The following is a 19,508-nucleotide window of genomic DNA, read 5'->3' on the forward strand; positions in this document are numbered from 1 at the left end:
GACGATTGCCAATGATTGCAGCAACGAAATAATTCCGATACGATGAAAAATACTTACGATCGTTCGTGATAGTATGATCACGAGTGCAGAGGTGAAAATGTCAACTCCGGATATTTGTATTAGCATATTAGACGCTGATCCGAGGATTGCTAATCCTATGCCTATGTGAGATGGGGGAGGGGGGAGGGGAGCAAATAGAAGGGATCGGTCTACCCACCATAGTGCCCAGCATACACCATAGCCCTATTCTCCCTCTTCGCACCAGTACCCACAGCAATATATCCCATAGGCATAGGATTACCAAACCTCGGATCAGCGTCTAACATGCTAACACAAATATCCGGAGTTGACATTTTCTCCCCTGCACCCGTGATCATACCATCACAAACGATCCAAAGTATTTTCCTCGTATCGGAATAATTCGTAGCTGCTATACTCTCTACCGTCCCTCTCACACTTGCCTCTCCTTCGGAATAACAAGTGACCAGAGCCACCACAAATAATTCCGATCCTATTCTAGCCATATTAATCACTGGTTCCGCTCCATTTACCAAAGTGGTAGAAGAACTATTCAAACCTTTTCCATAACCGTTCTGAACATTATTGAGATTTCTTGTATTCTTCAACTTTCTCGATGTATTATCAGAAGCCCAAGGTGCAGTACCGGATTTATTATGTATAGAAATGTTTGCACCTTCAGGTAAAACAGCAGGAGAGACAACTGTTCTTCCTAAATCTTTTGGAGGTAAAACAAGTCTTGATGAAATGAACCAATTGAAAATACAAGCCATTGCGAAACGAACAAAAACAACACCTAGAATGACGGTGAGTGAAGTGTAAAGAAATAGTGAAGCTACGAAACAACCTGGAGTAATCTTATCTATCCTTCCGGCTAAATATCGATCTTGTATACATTTCACTGCATCTCGGGTTTCCGCTCGGTTGTAAAATAACATGGTCGCGTCTTTTCCGGAGGTGGTTTGGTTAGATAAGACTTGTCGGATGAGACTATCTACCGGATCGTTGACGATGGGTTTAGGGTTGGCGACGACATATGGTTCCAGGTTAAGTACGAATCCATCTATCACTAGGTAACTCTGGAGGGCGGCTACTTGAGCCCAAGAATATCCTTCTTCTAGTCCAGTGTTTTGGATTTGTAAAATATCGAAAGTGGTTTCTGTAGGAGCGGGAAGGGGACAGGATTGGAGAGTACCGGTCTCGTTGAAAGATGAAGATGCGGCGAATTTGCATAATGGAGTGGTGGCATATCGAAGGGTGTGTCCGGAACAAGAGGGGTAGTCGGTGATTGAACGAGTGAAAAGATTGGTGATATCTTGTCCTGGCATTTGTTTAGATAGAGCGTAGAAATCTACATCTTCTTGGGTGAGTGATGTGGAGATGTTAAACACCTTTCCGGAGATACTGAGTGTTACTGTATGTCAGCTGTAACATTCACAGGCAATTCTCATCCTACCCTACTGCGGTCACGCCTGGCAGCTCTTCCGTCGATATACAAGCACACCACACCATGATGAGCCAGCAAGAGCTCCATTTACGATGGACAGGAAGGAAGAAACATTGAAGGGCAAAAGTGAAGGAAAGTAAAATCAGCTCACACGGATCATTCCCTAACCTTCTGAACGCAGAATCACTCTCCCCAGCAGGACACAAAGCCCTTTGCAAACCCATCGTAGCGAAACCCACTATAGCGCCCAACAAAACTGCTATCCAACATAAAGTGATCTTCTCCCTCCATGCTTGTCTACTAGCCTTTTCTTTGATCCCAAACAACTTCAAAACCTGTGGAGGTGCCCAAAAAGTGGTAGCGTAAGACCATACGACCCACCAGTTGAGGTCGAATCTAGGTGAAAGCAAAGAAGCCGGTCCGTCATTCCCAAGATTACCACCGTTACCATGGGGTGGAAGTTGAGGTGGTGCGATGAGAGGAACAGGAGCTACATGTCTTTCAGGTTTCGTCAATGTTTTTCCACGACGAAGTGATGCTCCTCCTGTATTTGTCGGACCGCGAGTATGTTGACGAGTGGGGAGTGGTTTGGAGGAAGAATATGGTAGAGGGATATCCTCGAATTTCGTTGGCATATCTTAACGATTTGTCCTTGAGTGTTGAGGGGCGATGCAGAAACGGAGGGGGGAGTTCAGGGACACATGGATGGTCGTTCAGAAGAAGAAAGGGGTAGGCTACAGGGAATGAGGTATAGAGGGATCAATGCGGTGAAAGGTGAAGCGTCCAGAGCTCAACCTGAGATTTATATAAAGTTTATACGATGAGGAATGGTAGATGTACAATATGCAGTGCAGATATGAGATGAAAGATGAGGAACCAAGGTTATGAGGAGGAATAGTAAAAGGAGGTCAAAGAGGGGTAAGTAGGGAAAGGTGGTCTCCTTTGAGAAGACTGGTGGGAGGTGTAACCCGTACAACCCGCTAAATCGCTATAACACGAGTGGAAGTGAGAGTGGGGAAAAGAGGGTGAGTTATGAATTGTCTAATCCTATCCACGGGTCTCTGTAGGAGGACAAGGTGGATGAAGTGGATAGGAAGGAGGTAGTATAGGAGGAAAGACAAAGAGGGAGTGACGATGAAACGCGTCCTAAGGCGCGGAAAGGGGGAAATACTAATTCATTAACAAATTCATTTACTAATCTCATTAGTATTCTCTCTCAGTGGTGATGTGGCACTTTGATCAATGTGGCACTTTACCAAGATCTATCAAAAGTCGGGTCCGTGCATGCATTTCACACGGAGCATCCAAATTCTTCGTCATACACAGCCCTGGGCAGGTTTTCTGGGGGATGGCGATGCAGGAGAGAACCAAGGGAGCGTCTCTTAGACTACACCGCCTTGATTAACTGGTTGATCGCCCGCTCCAGGGGGCGATACACCCCAATCCCCTAATCCTCTCCCCTCCACCTCGAGGAAGGAAACACTATCGTACGTCGTAAGCAGAGGCATCGCCGCCAAATAACGCTTAGGATGGATTGGGAAAAATCTGAGTAAGCGAAGAGGAAGCCTACCGAGTCAATGTCAATGGAGAGGTGGGTAACACCTCGGGCTGACGGGGTCGGATCTCGAATCGTTGTGCTTCGATCCACCATCGTAAATGGAGAGGTGGGAAACCCCTCGGCCTGACGGGATCGGATCTCGAATCGTTGTCGACGGCGTGCAAATCTTTTTGCCTGGGGGATTATCAGAATCCAACAGTTACAAACCACTCCTATAGGCATCCCTCCCAAAAGCTTTAAATACTGGTCTCCTCTTAGGTGAATTCTATCTTCCACAACAACTTTGAGACCATCCAACAGACTATCATTTCATACACCCTCTACCAATCTGACATACTTTGCCAACTGAACATTCTTACACGACTCGACTACTATGAGTAATCATTCCAATGTCAAAGAGGAGGAAGATGACCGGATGACAATGTCTACCGATGGCTCGCCGCCTAGGACTCTGATGGGCTTCAGCCCTTTGAAACCGGTTACTTTTCCGACGGAGCCGACTCCATCAGACAGGGCTCCATCAGAGCGGACATCAGAGCCGGCTCCATCGGGGAGCTTACACGACTTGACCACTATGAGTCATCATTCCAATATCAAAAAGGAGGAGGAAGATGACCAGGTGACAGACTCTACCGATGGCTCGCCGCCTAGGACTCTGGTGGGCTTCGGCCCTTTGAAACCGGTTACTTTTCCGACGGAGCCGACTCCATCAGACAGGGCTCCATCAGAGCGGGCTCCATCGGCGAGGGCTCCATCAGAGAGGGCTCAATCAGAGGGAATGCTGACTAGAAGCCTCTCACCACTGAGCACACTCACACCAAGCCCCTCTCCCCCTCCGGCGTCGGTGCAGACGCCCAAAGGGAAGCGGTCCAAAAAAGCTACATCCACCGGTGGTGATGAAGCTTCAGACGAGTCAACTGGAGATACGGCCTCTCTTCCCCGACCTGGGAGCTCAAAGAGAAAACGTAGGGCTAGACAATCTCAACAGGACAACGTCTCTGATGATGATGTTCCTGGGCACAATCCGAATGGCAAGGGCTCTAGGTCCAATCAAAACAAATCGTGGCGTAATCATCACGCGGCGCGAAACAGGTTAAAGGGACAGCAGCAAACACCAATCCAGATCGAATGGACTGTGTATGGCTACAAGTCTGATGCTGATGCGGAACAAAATGACTCGGAAGACGACGAGAACGCCGTTATTTACATACTTGACGGCGACGCTGACGCTGAACAGAATGACTCGAAAAATGACGAGAAAGCCGTCATCCACATGCTTGAGAGCCAATTTTCGTTTATTCCCCGCACATGGATGAAGCGCGTGCAGGACGGAAATGATCCTACCAAAGGCCTATTAGCTGTTCATATAGCAAATTGGAAGGAATACACAGAACAGGTCCCGGAATTCGAAGAACTTCGTGTCCGTTGTGCTGAGGGTCAGACAGCTGAAGTTTCCAATGATGGTGTAAACTGGATCCCCATCACCACTGCAACCAATCGTAAATACCCTACTGTGGCCACCCTGGCAGCCCCCGTTGCTAGAACCGTGGTAGGGAAGTGTCACACAGACGGTACAATTTATAACAATAGATTCGGAACTTTCTATCAGGCCACCGCTAGGGCTCTGAAAAAGATTAACGTGCGGGATAGTGAGTTGGACAAGGCCACGCTTTGGGTGCTACAGACCTTAGCAGATTGTTCTGTAGATACAACTCTTAGAAGGGCAACTCTAGCGTCGGTTCTCAGCTGGACACATGTGGCTCAACAATCAAGAGCAGAGCAGCATCAGGATTCGGATTGAAGTTGAACCTTCATCAGTGAGTGGACAGAGGAAGAAGATAGTGGATGTTCGTACTTGCCTCGACTTATAAACATCGTGTGTCTGTGGAGAGAGACAGGAATCAGCATGCAGATGATGAGAGAGCATCCATTTAGCTATATTTCCAACTTCAGTGAAACCTGCCGAATCAGTCATCTCGTTGAATGGTGCTATACGTGTGATCACGTGGAAGTTCATGGCTACTTTGACCCCTTACCTTCCCTACCTACCTCACCTCTACTCCAACACTCCAACAGGTCTTCAATTTCTAAATCAATCAGATTAGAGGACGACCGGTCTAGCGAATTCTGAAGGTTCATCTTCTTCTTTCCCCTTTAGTGACTCCGTGTGACCCTGAAAAGGTGGAGCAATGCTTCTAACCCTTCTTTTCTCCATCATCAAGCATAGTAACCGGAGAGATAAGAGACAGGTAAGGTCGCGCGGCGGTTGCAGAGGGCAGGGAAGAAGCTCTGTCCAGGGAGGTGGCCACGGAGGTGAGTTGAAAGGCAGTACAAGCGGTTTACTACTCAAGAAACCAGATTGAACATACACAGCAGTGTTAGCCGATAGGATCGGCCCAGGACGGCCCAATCGACGTTGAAAATTTCCCCTTCCGTCGAATAATTCTCCGTTCACATTATCCTCTGAACTCTATTCGATAGTCTCTGGTTTGCTGCGTATGAGTGGAATGTGATAAGTATCGAGACATGTAGAATTGATGCATGTTCTTTTTCCCCTCTGCATTGTCATCTAATTATCAGCAAACAAGCAGTAACCACGTTAGTCCCACCACCGACAAGACGACGATGGTTTAGCGGAAAGTGTACAACGAGATGTGGTATGAGCTGAATGCTAACAACTGTTTTCCGATAGAATCGGTCCACGGCGGCCGAACTACTAGTAACTTCTTTCCCCCTCCGTCGAAAATTCCTCCGTTCTACTTATCCTCTGAATTTTATTCAATCGTCTCTGGACGATCACACCCGAGACGCTTCGAAGTGTCAGGTCTTCCGTACGTCACCTAACACGGGTAGTGGTGTCGAAGGATTGGTACTAGGAGTAAAACCAGACGGAGTAATTCCGGTTCCGAGAACCAGACACGGAGACGGGAACTGAAGATGTATTACGACTACTGGTATCTGTGATCCTGACAACTGGCCAGTGTCGTCCCATGATGAACCAGTTGAACCAATTGAGTGGGTAAGGCTAAGATCCGTAGATATAGGTGGTCCGGCAGTGGCGGGCCGATTCTATCGGCCAAATTCGGTCGGTCACGCTGACCCCTGTCACACTTCGAAGGCTCACCGCCTCCGTTCTTCATCTAACATAGCTTTGGAAAAGAATGAGGGGAGGAGGGAGGAGACCTACTAAGTCATCGTCAATGGAGAGATGGGAAGTTCCTCGGCCTCGCGGGATCGGGACTGGAATTACCCGCGAGTGAGCATCTCCGACGGTTGGATAGCTATGATAGATACTATAAAACCTACTTGCCAATATCTCTTTCCTGCTGAGTATATCTAACAGTTGAACACATACTTGGATAATAATCCGGGAGATCGAAGTAAACGTGAGTAATACCCCCTTGACAGACCACTCAAAGTTATATGCTTCGGCCCGTTACATATTGGGACAACAGTGATGAAGAGGAAGACACCCAAGGTGAAGAGACAGACTCTGAGAACAAGGGTGACCCGGAAGAGAGACCTACTAGTCAGGGTACTGAAAGTCGGAGTTTCCATTCGAGTATGATAGGCTTGACACAGGGACAACAAACATCCAGCTCACCTGGATCCGGCGATCCGTCTTTATTGGGGCCCATGAGCTTGGCTAGCCCTGAGGCTCCAGCAGCGGTCAGTATCCCTCATCCGTCACTGCAATTTCTTTCCTTTCCGTTTCGCAACAAGGGGCATCCCTGTTAGCCGATAGAATCGGGCCAGGACGGCCGAACCGCCGTTAGAATTACCCCTTCCGTCGAATATTTCTCCGTTCAACTTATCCTCTGAACTTTATTCGATCGTCTCTGGTTTTATGCGTGTGAGTGGAATGTGATAAGTATAGAGACATGTAGAATTGATGCATGCTCTTTTTCCCCTCTGTATTATCATCTAATTATAAGCGTTAACAGATTAACAGTCGGAAGACCACATACCTCTGTGTATAATATAACAAAGGCAAGTTTCCCATCTCTACTCTTCTCATAATGACCTCTGTGTCGTCTAAGATCTCTCTTGAGAACCACCCAAAGTTATCCCACGATCCAGCATCGTATGCTCCGTGGAGGAAGTCGATCGAGGTGTATCTACAGATAGGTGACGTGTGGAATATTGTCACAGGTAATGATACCGAACCTGGTCGCATAGGGGTGAGATCGGCAGCTGAGAGGGCGGGATCAGTACCTCCTACCACGCCCGTCGAAGGGCAAGTGGTTGGTAGAAGGATTACTGGAGAAGAGTGGAAGGAATGGGAAAAGTGGCAAGCGAGGGAGAATAAAGCGCAGGGGATGATCAAGGGAACAGTGTCGGATGCTGTGATGCTTGATATATCTGAGAAGATGTCAGCTAAAGCAATGTGGGACTACTGCGTAGCCCTGCATGTAACAGCGACAATCGAGAATCAAAGGAATGTCTGTCAAGCTTTGTTTAGCTATGACTTAAGGGACGATGCGACGGCCGAAGAAATGGCTAAGCATGTAGAGGATTTCTCGAAGACGATGTCCGAAGCGAGATTGGTAGGGTTGAAGTTTGACTCACAGGAACGAGCTGGGTTATTCCTCAATACCATTCTAGCACCATCCTTCAGGATCATCCAGATCGAAGTAACATCCCTCATAGCAGAGGAAAGAACTTGGGAAAAGGTTTTATCGATCTTCAATAAAGAAACGGCGAGACGTAAAGCGCGCCCTGTTGGTAGGACCAATAGGAAGGGATTCGCGATGTTCGTCGAAGGAAATAAAGGAATGAGGGTGAACCGAGATAATATCTCTGATGGTCAGCCCAGGAAAGAAACCAGAAAGTGTTATAACTGTGACACTGTAGGACATCTAGCGAAGGACTGTCGTAAACCTAAAAGAGAGGATACGAACAGGAAAGAAAACGCAGATGTAAAGGATGGAGGTAAAAAGAAATGGAGAAATAATAATAAGAATAAGAAAGGACGTACGGTCTCGAAGGATGAGAACCAGTCCAAGGATAACTCCAAAACCTCCTTGATGTATTCGTCATTGGATGGTGAACATGAGGCGTGGGCCGGGATGGCCATGTCGACAGAATCATGGTTCGATGATGACGAAGGGTACACGAGTAACATCGTGTGGCCCGAAGAAATTGAAAACCCGTGGATTGAGGATAAGAATAATGAGTGGGTGGGATTAGCTACAGAGTCTAATGATGTAAGCCACACTCGTGTAATCCCCACCTGGGTAGTGGACAGTGGTGCTACTCACCATATAACTCCTCACAGGTCGATAATGACGAACATTAAAAGACTAGTAGAACCAAGAGTGTTCGGACTAGCATCTGGCAAGTCAATGACGGCTTGGGAAACAGGTGACATTAACCTCGAACTAGATTCAGGACAGAAAATGGTACTGAAAGATGTACATCACGTCCCCACAGCAAAGATAAGTCTTCTCTCTCTCTCGAAATTACTCTCATGGGGATGGAAGGCGAACCTAAGCAGCAGTGGTGGATGGATAGGTAAAGGTAAAGAGAAACTAGGTTTGAGGAAACATGACTCACTATGGTCGGTACGATTCGGTAGAGCAATGTCTGCCGCGATGATCGTGATATCGACACCGAAGGCGACTTCACCACTTGAATCTGAGCATCAGCGACTCGGACATATAGGTGTAGATAAACTAAAGAGTCTAGGTAGACAGGGACTATTGAAGAAGGACTGGGACACTTACAAGAACGATCCCTTTACAACCGATAAATGTCCCGCCTGTATGCAGGCCAAGATAACACGTCTACCGAAGAATAAAGAAGCACCAATGTTAAAAGGAGATGGTGAAGGAGTAGGAATGGATGTCGATATTGCTGGCCCGTTCGTCCGGCGATAAAAGGTGAACGATATTTCTTCGTTGGTGTAGAAAGGGCGAGTCGAATTGTGTTCGCCGTACCGATAACGACGAAGAACGAATCGTCAGATATCGTTCGACAGTGTATCTCGAAATTAGAAAAACAGCTTGGTGAAAGGGTGAGGGTGATTAGGTCTGATGGGGGAGGTGAATTCGATAGCCTCGATATGAGGGAATTCTACCTATCAGCAGGGATCAACCACTACATCACACCAAGATACACACCAGAATTAAATGGAGTGGCGGAAAGAATGATACGTACCTTGAAGGGGATGGTATCAACGATGTTATTCGACTCAGGACTACCGAACGAATATTGGTCCTATGCTGTCAGATACGCCGCCATTATAATTATGAAAACCTCGATTGGTGTCAGTGGTAAATCAGGCTGGACATCACTCACAGGAAGAGACACGAACTTAGATAGCGTGTGGAGATTTGGTGAACGATGTTTCGTTCAGATACCAAGAGAGATAAGGCTGAATTCGAACTTCACGATACCTAGGGGTTCGTCAGCCATTATACTAGGTCAAGATGAGGGTGTGAGCGGTTGGATCGTTAGAATGGACGGATCGGGACGAATCGAACACTCACGAGACGTTCGTCGCTCGACAGGACGAATGGTGGCTACTAGAGAGTCGCCAGATGTCATCCAAACCCCTCTTGACGCCATCGAAGTGGACCTAGACCCCGTCGTCAACGAAGAAATTTTCCCTGACGACCGCTCAGAAAGTGGCGAACAGGAAAATATCGATAATGAACAAGGAAATGATGTCGATAGAGACAACTCACCTAATACAGGCCCACAACCTACTGAAAGACGACGAGGACAGGGCATTTGGGGAGGAAATTGGATCTATGAGAACGATAACGTCGAAAATGAGAGAAATGATGAGGAAGGAAGAAATGATGGGGATGAGGGGATCCTGACGACTCGTCATGGACGAATTATCCGACCCCCCCATCGTTTTGCAGGCCTAACAGACTCGTTTCTGGAGTTCGGTCGCGAGCCTAATAGGTTAGTCGCACTCGCCTCTATCGCAGGTATCGAAAGTGACACTTCTCTCATTGATCCTGTCTCTCCTGAAGAAGCAGTAAACGGCCCAGATGGTGAAAAATGGCTGGAATCCATGGAGAAAGAGATATCTAACATCGAATCTAAAGAAACATGGGTGGAGACGGTACTTCCACCGGGTCGTAAAGCCATAGGCTGTAAATGGGTATTCAAAGTGAAGACAGATTCAGAAGGAAACCTACTAAAGTATAAATCCAGACTGGTAGCTCAAGGATTCTCACAGGTACCAGGCGTCGATTACGAAGAGACATTCGCACCTGTCGGTAGATCGGGGTCATTACGAATACTCTTGACTATAGCGGCCACCGAAGATCTCGAAATTCGTCAGGCCGATGTCGAAGGAGCGTATTTAAATGGTAAACTCGATGTCGAAATTTATATGAAGTATCCTAAGGGGATAAAACCGAAACCTGGATGTAATACCTTGAAGTTAGTCAAGTCTCTTTACGGGTTAAAGCAATCTGGTAGAACATGGTGGATAGAACTCGGGGAAGGATTATCTCACCTAGGTTTTTCAAGGATCGAGTCAGATTGGGGTCTTTACTACAGACCAGAAGGGAAAGTCGAAGGAAAGGGAGCAGCAATACTGCTAGCCTATGTCGATGATCTGGTATTAGCCACGAAATTGAAGGAAGAAGCAAAAGAAATTTTCGATGGGCTAGGAAAAAGGTGGATAATAACCGACCTGGGGGAGATAAGTACTATCTTAGGTATGAAGGTAACAAGGAACAGAGAAGAAAAGACAATATGGTTAAACCAACCAGCATATATTGATAAGATAGTCCAGAAGTTTCCAGAAAATGACTTACATCGAGATCGAAAAACGCTGTTACCTCTTACTGTGAAAAATCCTTCGATGTCGGAAGTGGAGAGTGAAATTCGACCATTTCAAGAATTAATAGGATGTCTACAGTGGTTAGCCACATGTACTCGACCCGATATATCTTATGCAGCTTCGTACCTTGCTAGGTACCTCACCAAACCGACGAAGAAAGTATGGGAAGAAGGGATAATGGTAATTACCTACCTTCGGTCCACTCGTTTACATGGTATTCGTCTCGGTGGCGAGGCTAGCGATCTAGCAGGATGGGTTGATGCCGATTGGGCAGGTTGTAAAGACACACGATGATCAACTACAGGCTGGATATTCATGATGAACAACTCACCGATAACCTGGAGTTCAAAAAGGCAAGCTACGGTATCGTCGTCGACAGTCGAAGCAGAATACATCGCGATGGCTGAAGCAGCGAAGGAGGCTCAGTGGTTGAGAGGATTACTGAGGGAGATAGGCTACGATCAGCTAAATCCTACTATATTAAATTGCGATAACCAAGGATCGATATCACTGGCGAGGAAACCTGGTACTCACCAGAGAACAAAACATATCGATATTCGACATCATGCTCTTCGAGATCTAGTCAGTAATAAAGTTATTGAACTAGCATACGTCAGCACTGTCTATCAGAGAGCAGATGTACTTACGAAAGCTTTAGGTGGACCAGTACACTCGGTGAATATGTCAGCGATACGTGTAGAACCACCGAAGAAGAAAAACACTGGTTCAGTATACGTGACATTAGATGATGACGAAATCATCGATTACGATTATTCTGATTTCGAGGATCTAGGAGATCTGTCAGGTGGTACAGAGAACGAAGTGGTACCAGAAAGAGAAGTAGTACCAGGAAGAGAAGTGTGGGTGGAAGGAACTTCAGAGAAACCCACCGAAGGAAAAGTTCTCGTGAGCCAAAATGTAAAATTTTCAGGTGTACCTAAGAATGTGAGTAATTCGAAGGTAGGTCAAAAACCACCGGTAGAACCTAGAGTCATTAGAGAGATGAAAGAGAAGAATAAGAAAAGAGATAAGATGATACATATTGGAGGTTTTATTCAACCTCCATCGTCAAATCCACGAATTTCGGGAACTTGGGCTGGTAACCAGCGACTTTATAACCACCGAGGACAGCCTCGATCTTCTCGTGGAGAGAGTCAACAGTATCAACGATCTCTTGTACCCTCGCATGAGTACCACCATCTTCCAATAGAGCGTTCCCTAGCAAAAGGAAATGTTTATCGAGATTCGACTTTAAGATCCCCAACTCAAATTGTACCTTCTGAGAAAGATCTCAAACTCAATAAAGTTCATGACATGACGAGCAGTAATAAACTTACAGTCGGGAGGATTGCTGGGGAGCAACCTAAGAGCAGGACTATCAGATGGTCCGGGAACCGAAGGAGTAGCGACAGCCGCGAGAACAGCAGGAGAAATTTGGGACATGACGATTTTGCTGCTGATGATAGATATCGTCAGCCAGGTACTCGAAGCAATTTCATCGATTCTCGGGATCCTACTAGCAAACCTGAAATTTTAAGAAGCAGACAGGATAAAGGGAAGTTCAGAGAGTCAGAAATGAGAGATAGAAGTGGAGAAAGACGAAAGATGGACATACCGATAATTGGAGATAAAAGTGATGAAGTAAAAGGAAAGATAGAGAAGAGTCAGTCGTCGGTACCGGTGAGTGGTAGCCACGTGTCAGAGCGGGGCCCCACAGAAATTCATTTCACGATTTCACCTACCACTACTACCACACACATAACACTCAATATTTCATCATTACTACCTTCTACACCACCACAAACCTCGCCGTCGCCATCAATAAATCGTCCGGGACTACTGCATAGTCGTGCATTGTCCCGTGGGGGAGTGTTAGCCGATAGAATCGGGCCAGGACGGCCGAACCGCCGTTAGAATTACCCCTTCCGTCGAATATTTCTCCGTTCAACTTATCCTCTGAACTTTATTCGATCGTCTCTGGTTTTATGCGTGTGAGTGGAATGTGATAAGTATAGAGACATGTAGAATTGATGCATGCTCTTTTTCCCCTCTGTATTATCATCTAATTATAAGCGTTAACAATCCCACTGAAGTGCTTGATGCCTTCACCAAGTGGACCATGGAGTGGGAAGATTACTTTAATCAGAAGGAGCGAATGGATATCAGCCTATCGAAGGACGGAACCGAGCTGAACGGTCCTGGGGGGGTTCCGCCGTTTCCCCTGAAAGGGAATGCGTTCCGCATCACAAGTGCACAGGCTGAAAGCATCAAACGCCCCCTACTTCCAAGCTCAATCTTTGTGGACTTGATGAAAGCAACATTCAAGTGTGTTTATTGCGCCCCCACTGCTGGAGATAGGATCAGCCCTGGTGGAAGTACAACTAAGGCTCCCCATAGTCCACAGTCTAGGTTAGTATACACAGGCCGTCTAGTGAAATTATTCTATACGGGTGTGCTACGTCTTGAATCACAACAAGCCGAATCCAGTGCGGAAGCAGAAAGAGGTGATCCATTCACCACTGCGGAAGCCGCAGTCTTCACCTTGTTCAGGCAGGCAAGTGCTGCAGGGATCAGGTTTGGGAGCCGTATGATTATGAGGCGTGAGAGCCCACAAAGACAAACAAGCAAGAAGAAGACCATCAGTGGTAAGGATGCTGACTCCCAGGCACTCCTTTACAACTTTTGGGCAGACCCTTCCAAGCACTAAACCCCGTGACCCTTCTCTTGGTTGGATCATATAAGCTGAGTACGTGTGTTGAAGCTTCTCTCCTTGTTTTTTCAACCAGGTGTTGGTTGACTGACGGAAGGAAGTTCAAAGTGTTACGGGGAATAGTGTGACCAGCGGAATGTGTGACCCATGGATGAATCCATATTGTTTTGACTGCACTTCTCCCAGGCTCAATCCACGTGCTTGATTACTGCATAGGATTCACTCAGAAGGACAGGCCAAAGATACATATTCCTCTTCTCATTTGACCTCTTGGTGAGTATGAATGGGTGCATTTTTCACCCACTGTACGCCGGTCAAATCGGAGTGCCAAGTCATCCTCACAGTCTCCAACATTGCCCTTGAAGATGGTGTGACATTCTAGATCAGTGGTGCTTGATGAGTAATGATTCTTCGGTGGGTCATGGTCATGACTCTATAACCCTTCGGAACTGCAAGGACCTTCAATGTGTCACACTAGCCCCATGACGCTTCAACGCTTCAGGGCTTCCGTGCGTCATGGTTGATGTAGGACATATACCACAGTGATCTGTAGGCCAAAAACAGATACATGTTTGGTGCCATACGGAAGACGTGTCACTTTGAAGTGTCATAGGTCTGACCGTGCCAGACCCAAGATGTGACCCATCGGAAGAAAGCTCACCATCTGATCAGAAACACTTGCAGGTCCAAAACGACTTTAGAGGTGTAGCAGGATGGTCCTCATCTGTCCTGTGTCCAGAAGAGGAGGGAGTAATTGCTGCTCTTGTTCTACTGACACACGACGAGGGACGTTTTCAGGGTGGGGAAGATGAATGGAGCGATGTCGGTCATTGAGGGTGGTTCGGGGGACTTTGAAACGATCTGACACGCTTTGGTAACTCTCGCAGGGGTGCTGATTCTTGTATTGAAAAGTCAAGTCACATACCTTTGACTGACAATCATAGCGATATTCATGGGATTAGGGGGGCCTTGGGTTCACAGGAGTTGTTTGACAAACCAGCTGGCAAGTACACCTGTATCACTTTTGGTCATGAGGTTCTTCATTTGGAGGATGATTGAATGTTTGTAGGACATGCGTTCAAGTGTCTCTTAGTGTCATGACCACGTGCGTCGAAGTTGCTAGTTCGGGTAATATCCAGTTACCCGCCACCGATAAACACTACCAGCCACCCTTATCTACATTACACTCTCATTCCATGTACATAAGGTAGTGCATAGCTTAGAACAACTTCGACGAATGTATCTTGTCTGTCTCAACATACAAGTTCTCTTATACATTTGCCAAAACTTATTATTCACTCCTCGAACTATTTGCTTCGATCCTCGTATCCTCTTACAACTAGTTCAAGTCCCTACAAGTAGCTCATCACCCTCGACGCAGATCCTTCGACCTTCGGTCTGGTCTTGACATAAGATACATTCGTCGAAGTTGTTCTAAGCTATGCACTACCTTATGTACATGGAATGAGAGTGTAATGTAGATAAGGGTGGCTGGTAGTGTTTATCGGTGGCGGGTAACTGGATATTACCCGAACTAGCAACTTCGACGCACGTGGTCATGACACTAAGAGACACTTGAACGCATGTCCTACAAACATTCAATCATCCTCCAAATGAAGAACCTCATGACCAAAAGTGATACAGGTGTACTTGCCAGCGCCATTCTGGTGGTGGTGGACCGTTTCACCAAAATGGCTGTTTTTATTCCCACAGTTACCACGCTGACGGCAGAGCAGTTTGCCGACCTTTTCATCGAGAAGGTCTACACTCGTTTCGGTTTACCCGACACCATCACTTCCGATAGAGGAAGCATCTTCGTTTCCAGATTTTGGAAGGCAATATCCACCTACTTGAGGGTCGATCTTCGATATTCGACGGCCTTCCACCCACAGACTGACGGCCAGACAGAGCGGGTTAATCAATGGTTGGAACAGTACCTTCGGATGTACACTAACTTGGAACAGGATGACTGGGCCGTCTTATTACATCACGCTGAGCTCTGTTACAACACCACTCCTCATTCCTCCACCGGTATGGCGCCGCTGACGGCTTACACAGGTCGGACTTACAGAACCGACCTCCTCACACCTGCACTCGATGCAAACACACCATTACCATCTCCCCAGGCACATCACCGAATGCAGGCGTTCGACACACTGCATAAGCTCCTTCGCGATTCCATCCAGAAGGCTCAGTCTGCGCAGAAGGCTGCGTATGACAAGCACCGCAGGGAACCGCGCTTCGAGGTGGGGGACTTGGTCTGGCTCAGTACCAGGAACCTGCGAAGTCTTCGACCTTCGAAGAAATTGGACCACCGAAAAGTTGGACCATTTAAGTTGATTGAGAAGATCAACGACAATGCCTGGAGGCTCGAACTTCCGGATTCGATGCTAAAAAACAGGATTCATCCCGTATTCAACGTGTCCCTACTCTCCCCGGCCAAGGGCAGCGTCTCCCCGCCCTCAGAACCATTGGTCGCCCCAATAGAACAGGTAGTCGACGAAGAGGAGACGTACGAGGTGGATTACCTGGTGGGAAGGCGAAAGGCCAAGGTTCGAGGACAAACGGACTTGGAAGATCAGGTCAAGGTCAAATGGGTGGGATACCCGGAGGAGGAAGCGACGTGGCAGCCCACGTCTACATTAGAAAACGACTCAAATTTCCCACGTTGGGTGGCCGAGCTGACAAGCAGATTGAACTCCGAACCCAATGGTTCGACCGCCCCACTGGCTCCACGCCGTCGTACGCTTCCTCAGCGTTTCACTAAATAGAGTTCCCATCACAATTCATACTTCCAGAGAACATTCACAATCTTTACACACTGTCATTACGATACACAGTCCTTACCCCTACATCTTATACTGTACAACGAATTCACCTACGTCCTGTCCCCCTCTTGCTCCTTTCCAACCTACTCTTCCTCGCCTCCCTAGTCGACGGACCCGCGTGCTCTTCATCTTCATCGCCGGAAGTCTCGAAGTCGGGTTCCCACTCTTCCTCTCCTTCGTCGATGGGCGCCGTTACCAAGGACGATCGAAGGATAGCCTTCGACCTTCGAGGACGCAAAACCCGTTGGACCTCTTCTTGCTCTTCCTCCTCATCCTCCACCGCGCGTTTTCGCTTCCTTTCCACAGCCTTACCCTTCTTTCCCTTCTGTGGCCGGACAGCAGCTTTCTCCTTCCCTTTTCCCTTAGTCGAACGGTCATGTTCGACGAACGCATCGTCTGATTCGAAGTCCGAAGGATTAGAGGGGCGGTCCTCATCAGTGTACTCGGAGTCGGACGGATGCCGGACAGGACGATACCTCCAATGATAACGAGGGATGGGAAGTCTCTTCTTGGACACAGCGAGGACGTCGTCCGCTTCTTCGAACATTCCCGGCACCATTTTGGAGCGATCAAGGTCCTAAGAGTTAGTTTTCGGCGGTCGAACGGTTCAGTTCGATGCACGAACCTTAGCCATTCTAGTTAATTCCTTCAAACCCGTCACCCCCAGCTGAGAAAGGGAGGTATTCCCATCGTCTACCATTGACACTAGGATCCCCCCAAGAACTTGGAACCCCCGAAACATGGACCGATGGAACGGATAGGTGATTTTCGGCGCTGACCGGGAGCCATGTTTGCCGGACGAAGCGAGGGAACAGGGACGAGCGGTTAGTTGGCAATAGTAACATCTGGTGGTTATCGAACATTAGGATTCGAGGAGGAAACGACTTACTTGCCACCAATATGGATCGAATCGTCCGGGGCGACGAATAAGGGGGCCATACACGACATCTTCTTCACGGTGGGGGGGAGGAACTTGGTCTGGATGTTGCGACACCCATCACAGCGATCTTCGACATCCACTTCTGCTAGCACGAGGTCTGGATCTTTTAGCAGAGCCAGCATACCGGTCCACAGAGCCTGAACGTTTGAGGCACGGTTTCCAATGTTCTTCTGAAGATATGTGGCGAGGATCTTCGAACAAATCAGTTCGATCATCAATTCCGTTACAGATTACACACCAATTGACCCCTGGACAGGTGAGGAGACGCTCGAACCCGTACGTCATGGAAGCGAGTGACGGTCGAACCGTGAGACACGGTTACAGTCCCATTGCTGACCGTCACCGAAGAGGGCGAAATCTCCACACGATCGCCAACAGCGACTTTCTTGCTCTTGGCGGAGGCGACATACGGAGTGAGATACCCCACTTCTTGCAGCTCGTCGCTGGATTGCCGCGCGGGAGTAGCGGGAGGAACAGGATTGGTCACAATTCGAGACTGTGCTAGCCTCGAACCCAGGTCTTCGATCCCGGGAAACTCGTCTGACGATCAGTTCTACGCCAAGATTCCAAAAAAAAAAAAAAGGAAAACCTACTTGATTCCGGTTCTACCGGGTTTTCCTGTTCATCTTCTGCACTCAATTCGTCCTGCTCCAGTTCGTCCTCCATTGGGACGTCCTCTTCCGGCTCCAGATATTCATCATCGTCAGCAGAGTCAACTACGCGGTCCCTCAAACGCAGAAGAAGGGCGGCGGTTTGTCGAGTGGCTGACGACGGGGTTGCGACGGGGATCGAAGAGTTCTGTTCGAGGGCGGAGGACTCTCGCTTGACGACGTGGGGACGGAGTAGCAAGGTGATCTCTGAGTTTGGAGAAGGAGATTTGGTCATGGTGTGTAAGGATGGAATGTGTGTGTGTGAGAGTAAGGAGTTTAGAAGAAGAATGAGTAAAGGACAAATGGACGAAGGAAATAGAGGACGTAAACATGTTGGAAAAGTCAATGAACGTAGAAAACAGGTCAACGCGGGAATCGATGGAATAAGGGTTTGTGAGGATTGATGGAATGGTTTTGATGGGATCGGATTTAAGGGTTCGAGGACGAAAGGATTAGATGCGATCATCGTGGACGATGATTTTTTGGAAGGGAGGATACTGTCATGACCACGTGCGTCGAAGTTGCTAGTTCGGGTAATATCCAGTTACCCGCCACCGATAAACACTACCAGCCACCCTTATCTACATTACACTCTCATTCCATGTACATAAGGTATGTCACGGCCGTCGAGCAACTTCTTCCTTATAGACCGACGGTCGACGAACCTCGGCTAACTTCACACTTCTGAGTCGATGTCTCACCCAACCAGGAGGGCGCAGACGTCGAAAGGAGTGTAACTACGGCGTACTTCGGCGTAGTTACTCTAACTAAGGCTTTGTTCTATTGATGGCGATGTATCTCGATGTATAGCTATCTCTATTTGTCTTTTACTACTGACAACAATCAAGGATCGCTGAAGAACTTCAGCGATCTTCTCAGCTAATATTATCTACTCCTCCTAGACGTTCATCCAACCCTCTCGCGCTTTGACGTACTTCAACGCACTTCCTAGACGTTCATCCAACCCTCTCGCGCTTTGACGTACTTCAACGCACTTCGTCCAACTTCCCCGAGCCCTCGGCCATCCTCTTCCTCCTTCGACTAACTCCGCCTAACATCGCCGCACTTCTGCTCCCATTGTCCCTACTTAGCCTAACTCCGTCTAACTTCGCCGTACTTCTGCTCCCATTGTCCCTACTTAGCCTAACTCCGTCTAACTTCGCCGTACTTGGTGTCAGAAGTCCTGAGTTACGTGTAGAGTAAAGAGGTTAAGGCGTGATGGGGTTTTGATGGCCAAAGGAGGGTCATTGTTGGTGGAGTAATCGAGGTGTCACGACGTAGTTCGTGACAGTCGCCCCCTTCTTTAGCCGCGAACGTCCTCGTGAGCGATTACACCTCTGTCGTGGCAAGAGAACTTAGCAGCGTAGTACCCCCATTCTCTCCCTCCCCACGACCAACCTTCACTCTTCTGTTCTTTGCGCCGCACTTCGTAGTTGGGCCTCCTTTCACTCCAGAACCCGACAATGAGACTCCCCTAACTTCGTCGAGGTTTGCCGTAAGAAGCCCTGTGTCTTTTGTAGGTGAGACACGCTTCCTGAATGGCAGCCGAA

At 47.9% G+C, this 19,508-nt stretch overlaps 3 protein-coding genes across 3 annotated transcripts in view; 1 reads left to right on the plus strand and 2 right to left on the minus strand.

Annotated features, from left to right (window-relative positions):
* TREMEDRAFT_74818 (uncharacterized protein) overlaps positions 1-2,100 on the minus strand; it is a gene marked incomplete at its 5' end in the record, with an annotated part of 5,150 nt that extends 3,050 nt beyond the window's left edge. The window contains 2 exons of the mRNA XM_007007914.1: positions 218-1,432; positions 1,617-2,100. Coding sequence (XP_007007976.1) covers positions 218-1,432; positions 1,617-2,100 — 1,699 coding nt within the window. The remainder of the gene's footprint in view (positions 1-217; positions 1,433-1,616) is intronic.
* A 1,296-nt stretch (positions 2,101-3,396) lies between these two features.
* TREMEDRAFT_65736 (uncharacterized protein) lies at positions 3,397-5,686 on the plus strand (the record flags this gene model as incomplete). The annotated part of the gene is made up of 3 exons (XM_007007844.1): positions 3,397-4,672; positions 5,278-5,336; positions 5,627-5,686. 3 exons carry the CDS (start codon positions 3,397-3,399, stop codon positions 5,684-5,686), a joined length of 1,395 nt encoding a protein of 464 aa, XP_007007906.1.
* A 9,632-nt stretch (positions 5,687-15,318) lies between these two features.
* TREMEDRAFT_65738 (uncharacterized protein) lies at positions 15,319-18,193 on the minus strand (the record flags this gene model as incomplete). Its single annotated transcript, XM_007007845.1, has 8 exons — positions 15,319-15,477; positions 15,650-15,736; positions 16,227-16,291; positions 16,456-16,945; positions 16,994-17,213; positions 17,258-17,499; positions 17,547-17,848; positions 17,902-18,193. 8 exons carry the CDS (start codon positions 18,191-18,193, stop codon positions 15,319-15,321), a joined length of 1,857 nt encoding a protein of 618 aa, XP_007007907.1.
* Between the last annotated feature and the right edge of the window lie 1,315 nt (positions 18,194-19,508).

Source organism: Tremella mesenterica (assembly GCF_000271645.1).
Source record: "Tremella mesenterica DSM 1558 unplaced genomic scaffold TREMEscaffold_16, whole genome shotgun sequence".
NCBI classification, from domain to species: Eukaryota; Fungi; Basidiomycota; class Tremellomycetes; order Tremellales; family Tremellaceae; genus Tremella; species Tremella mesenterica.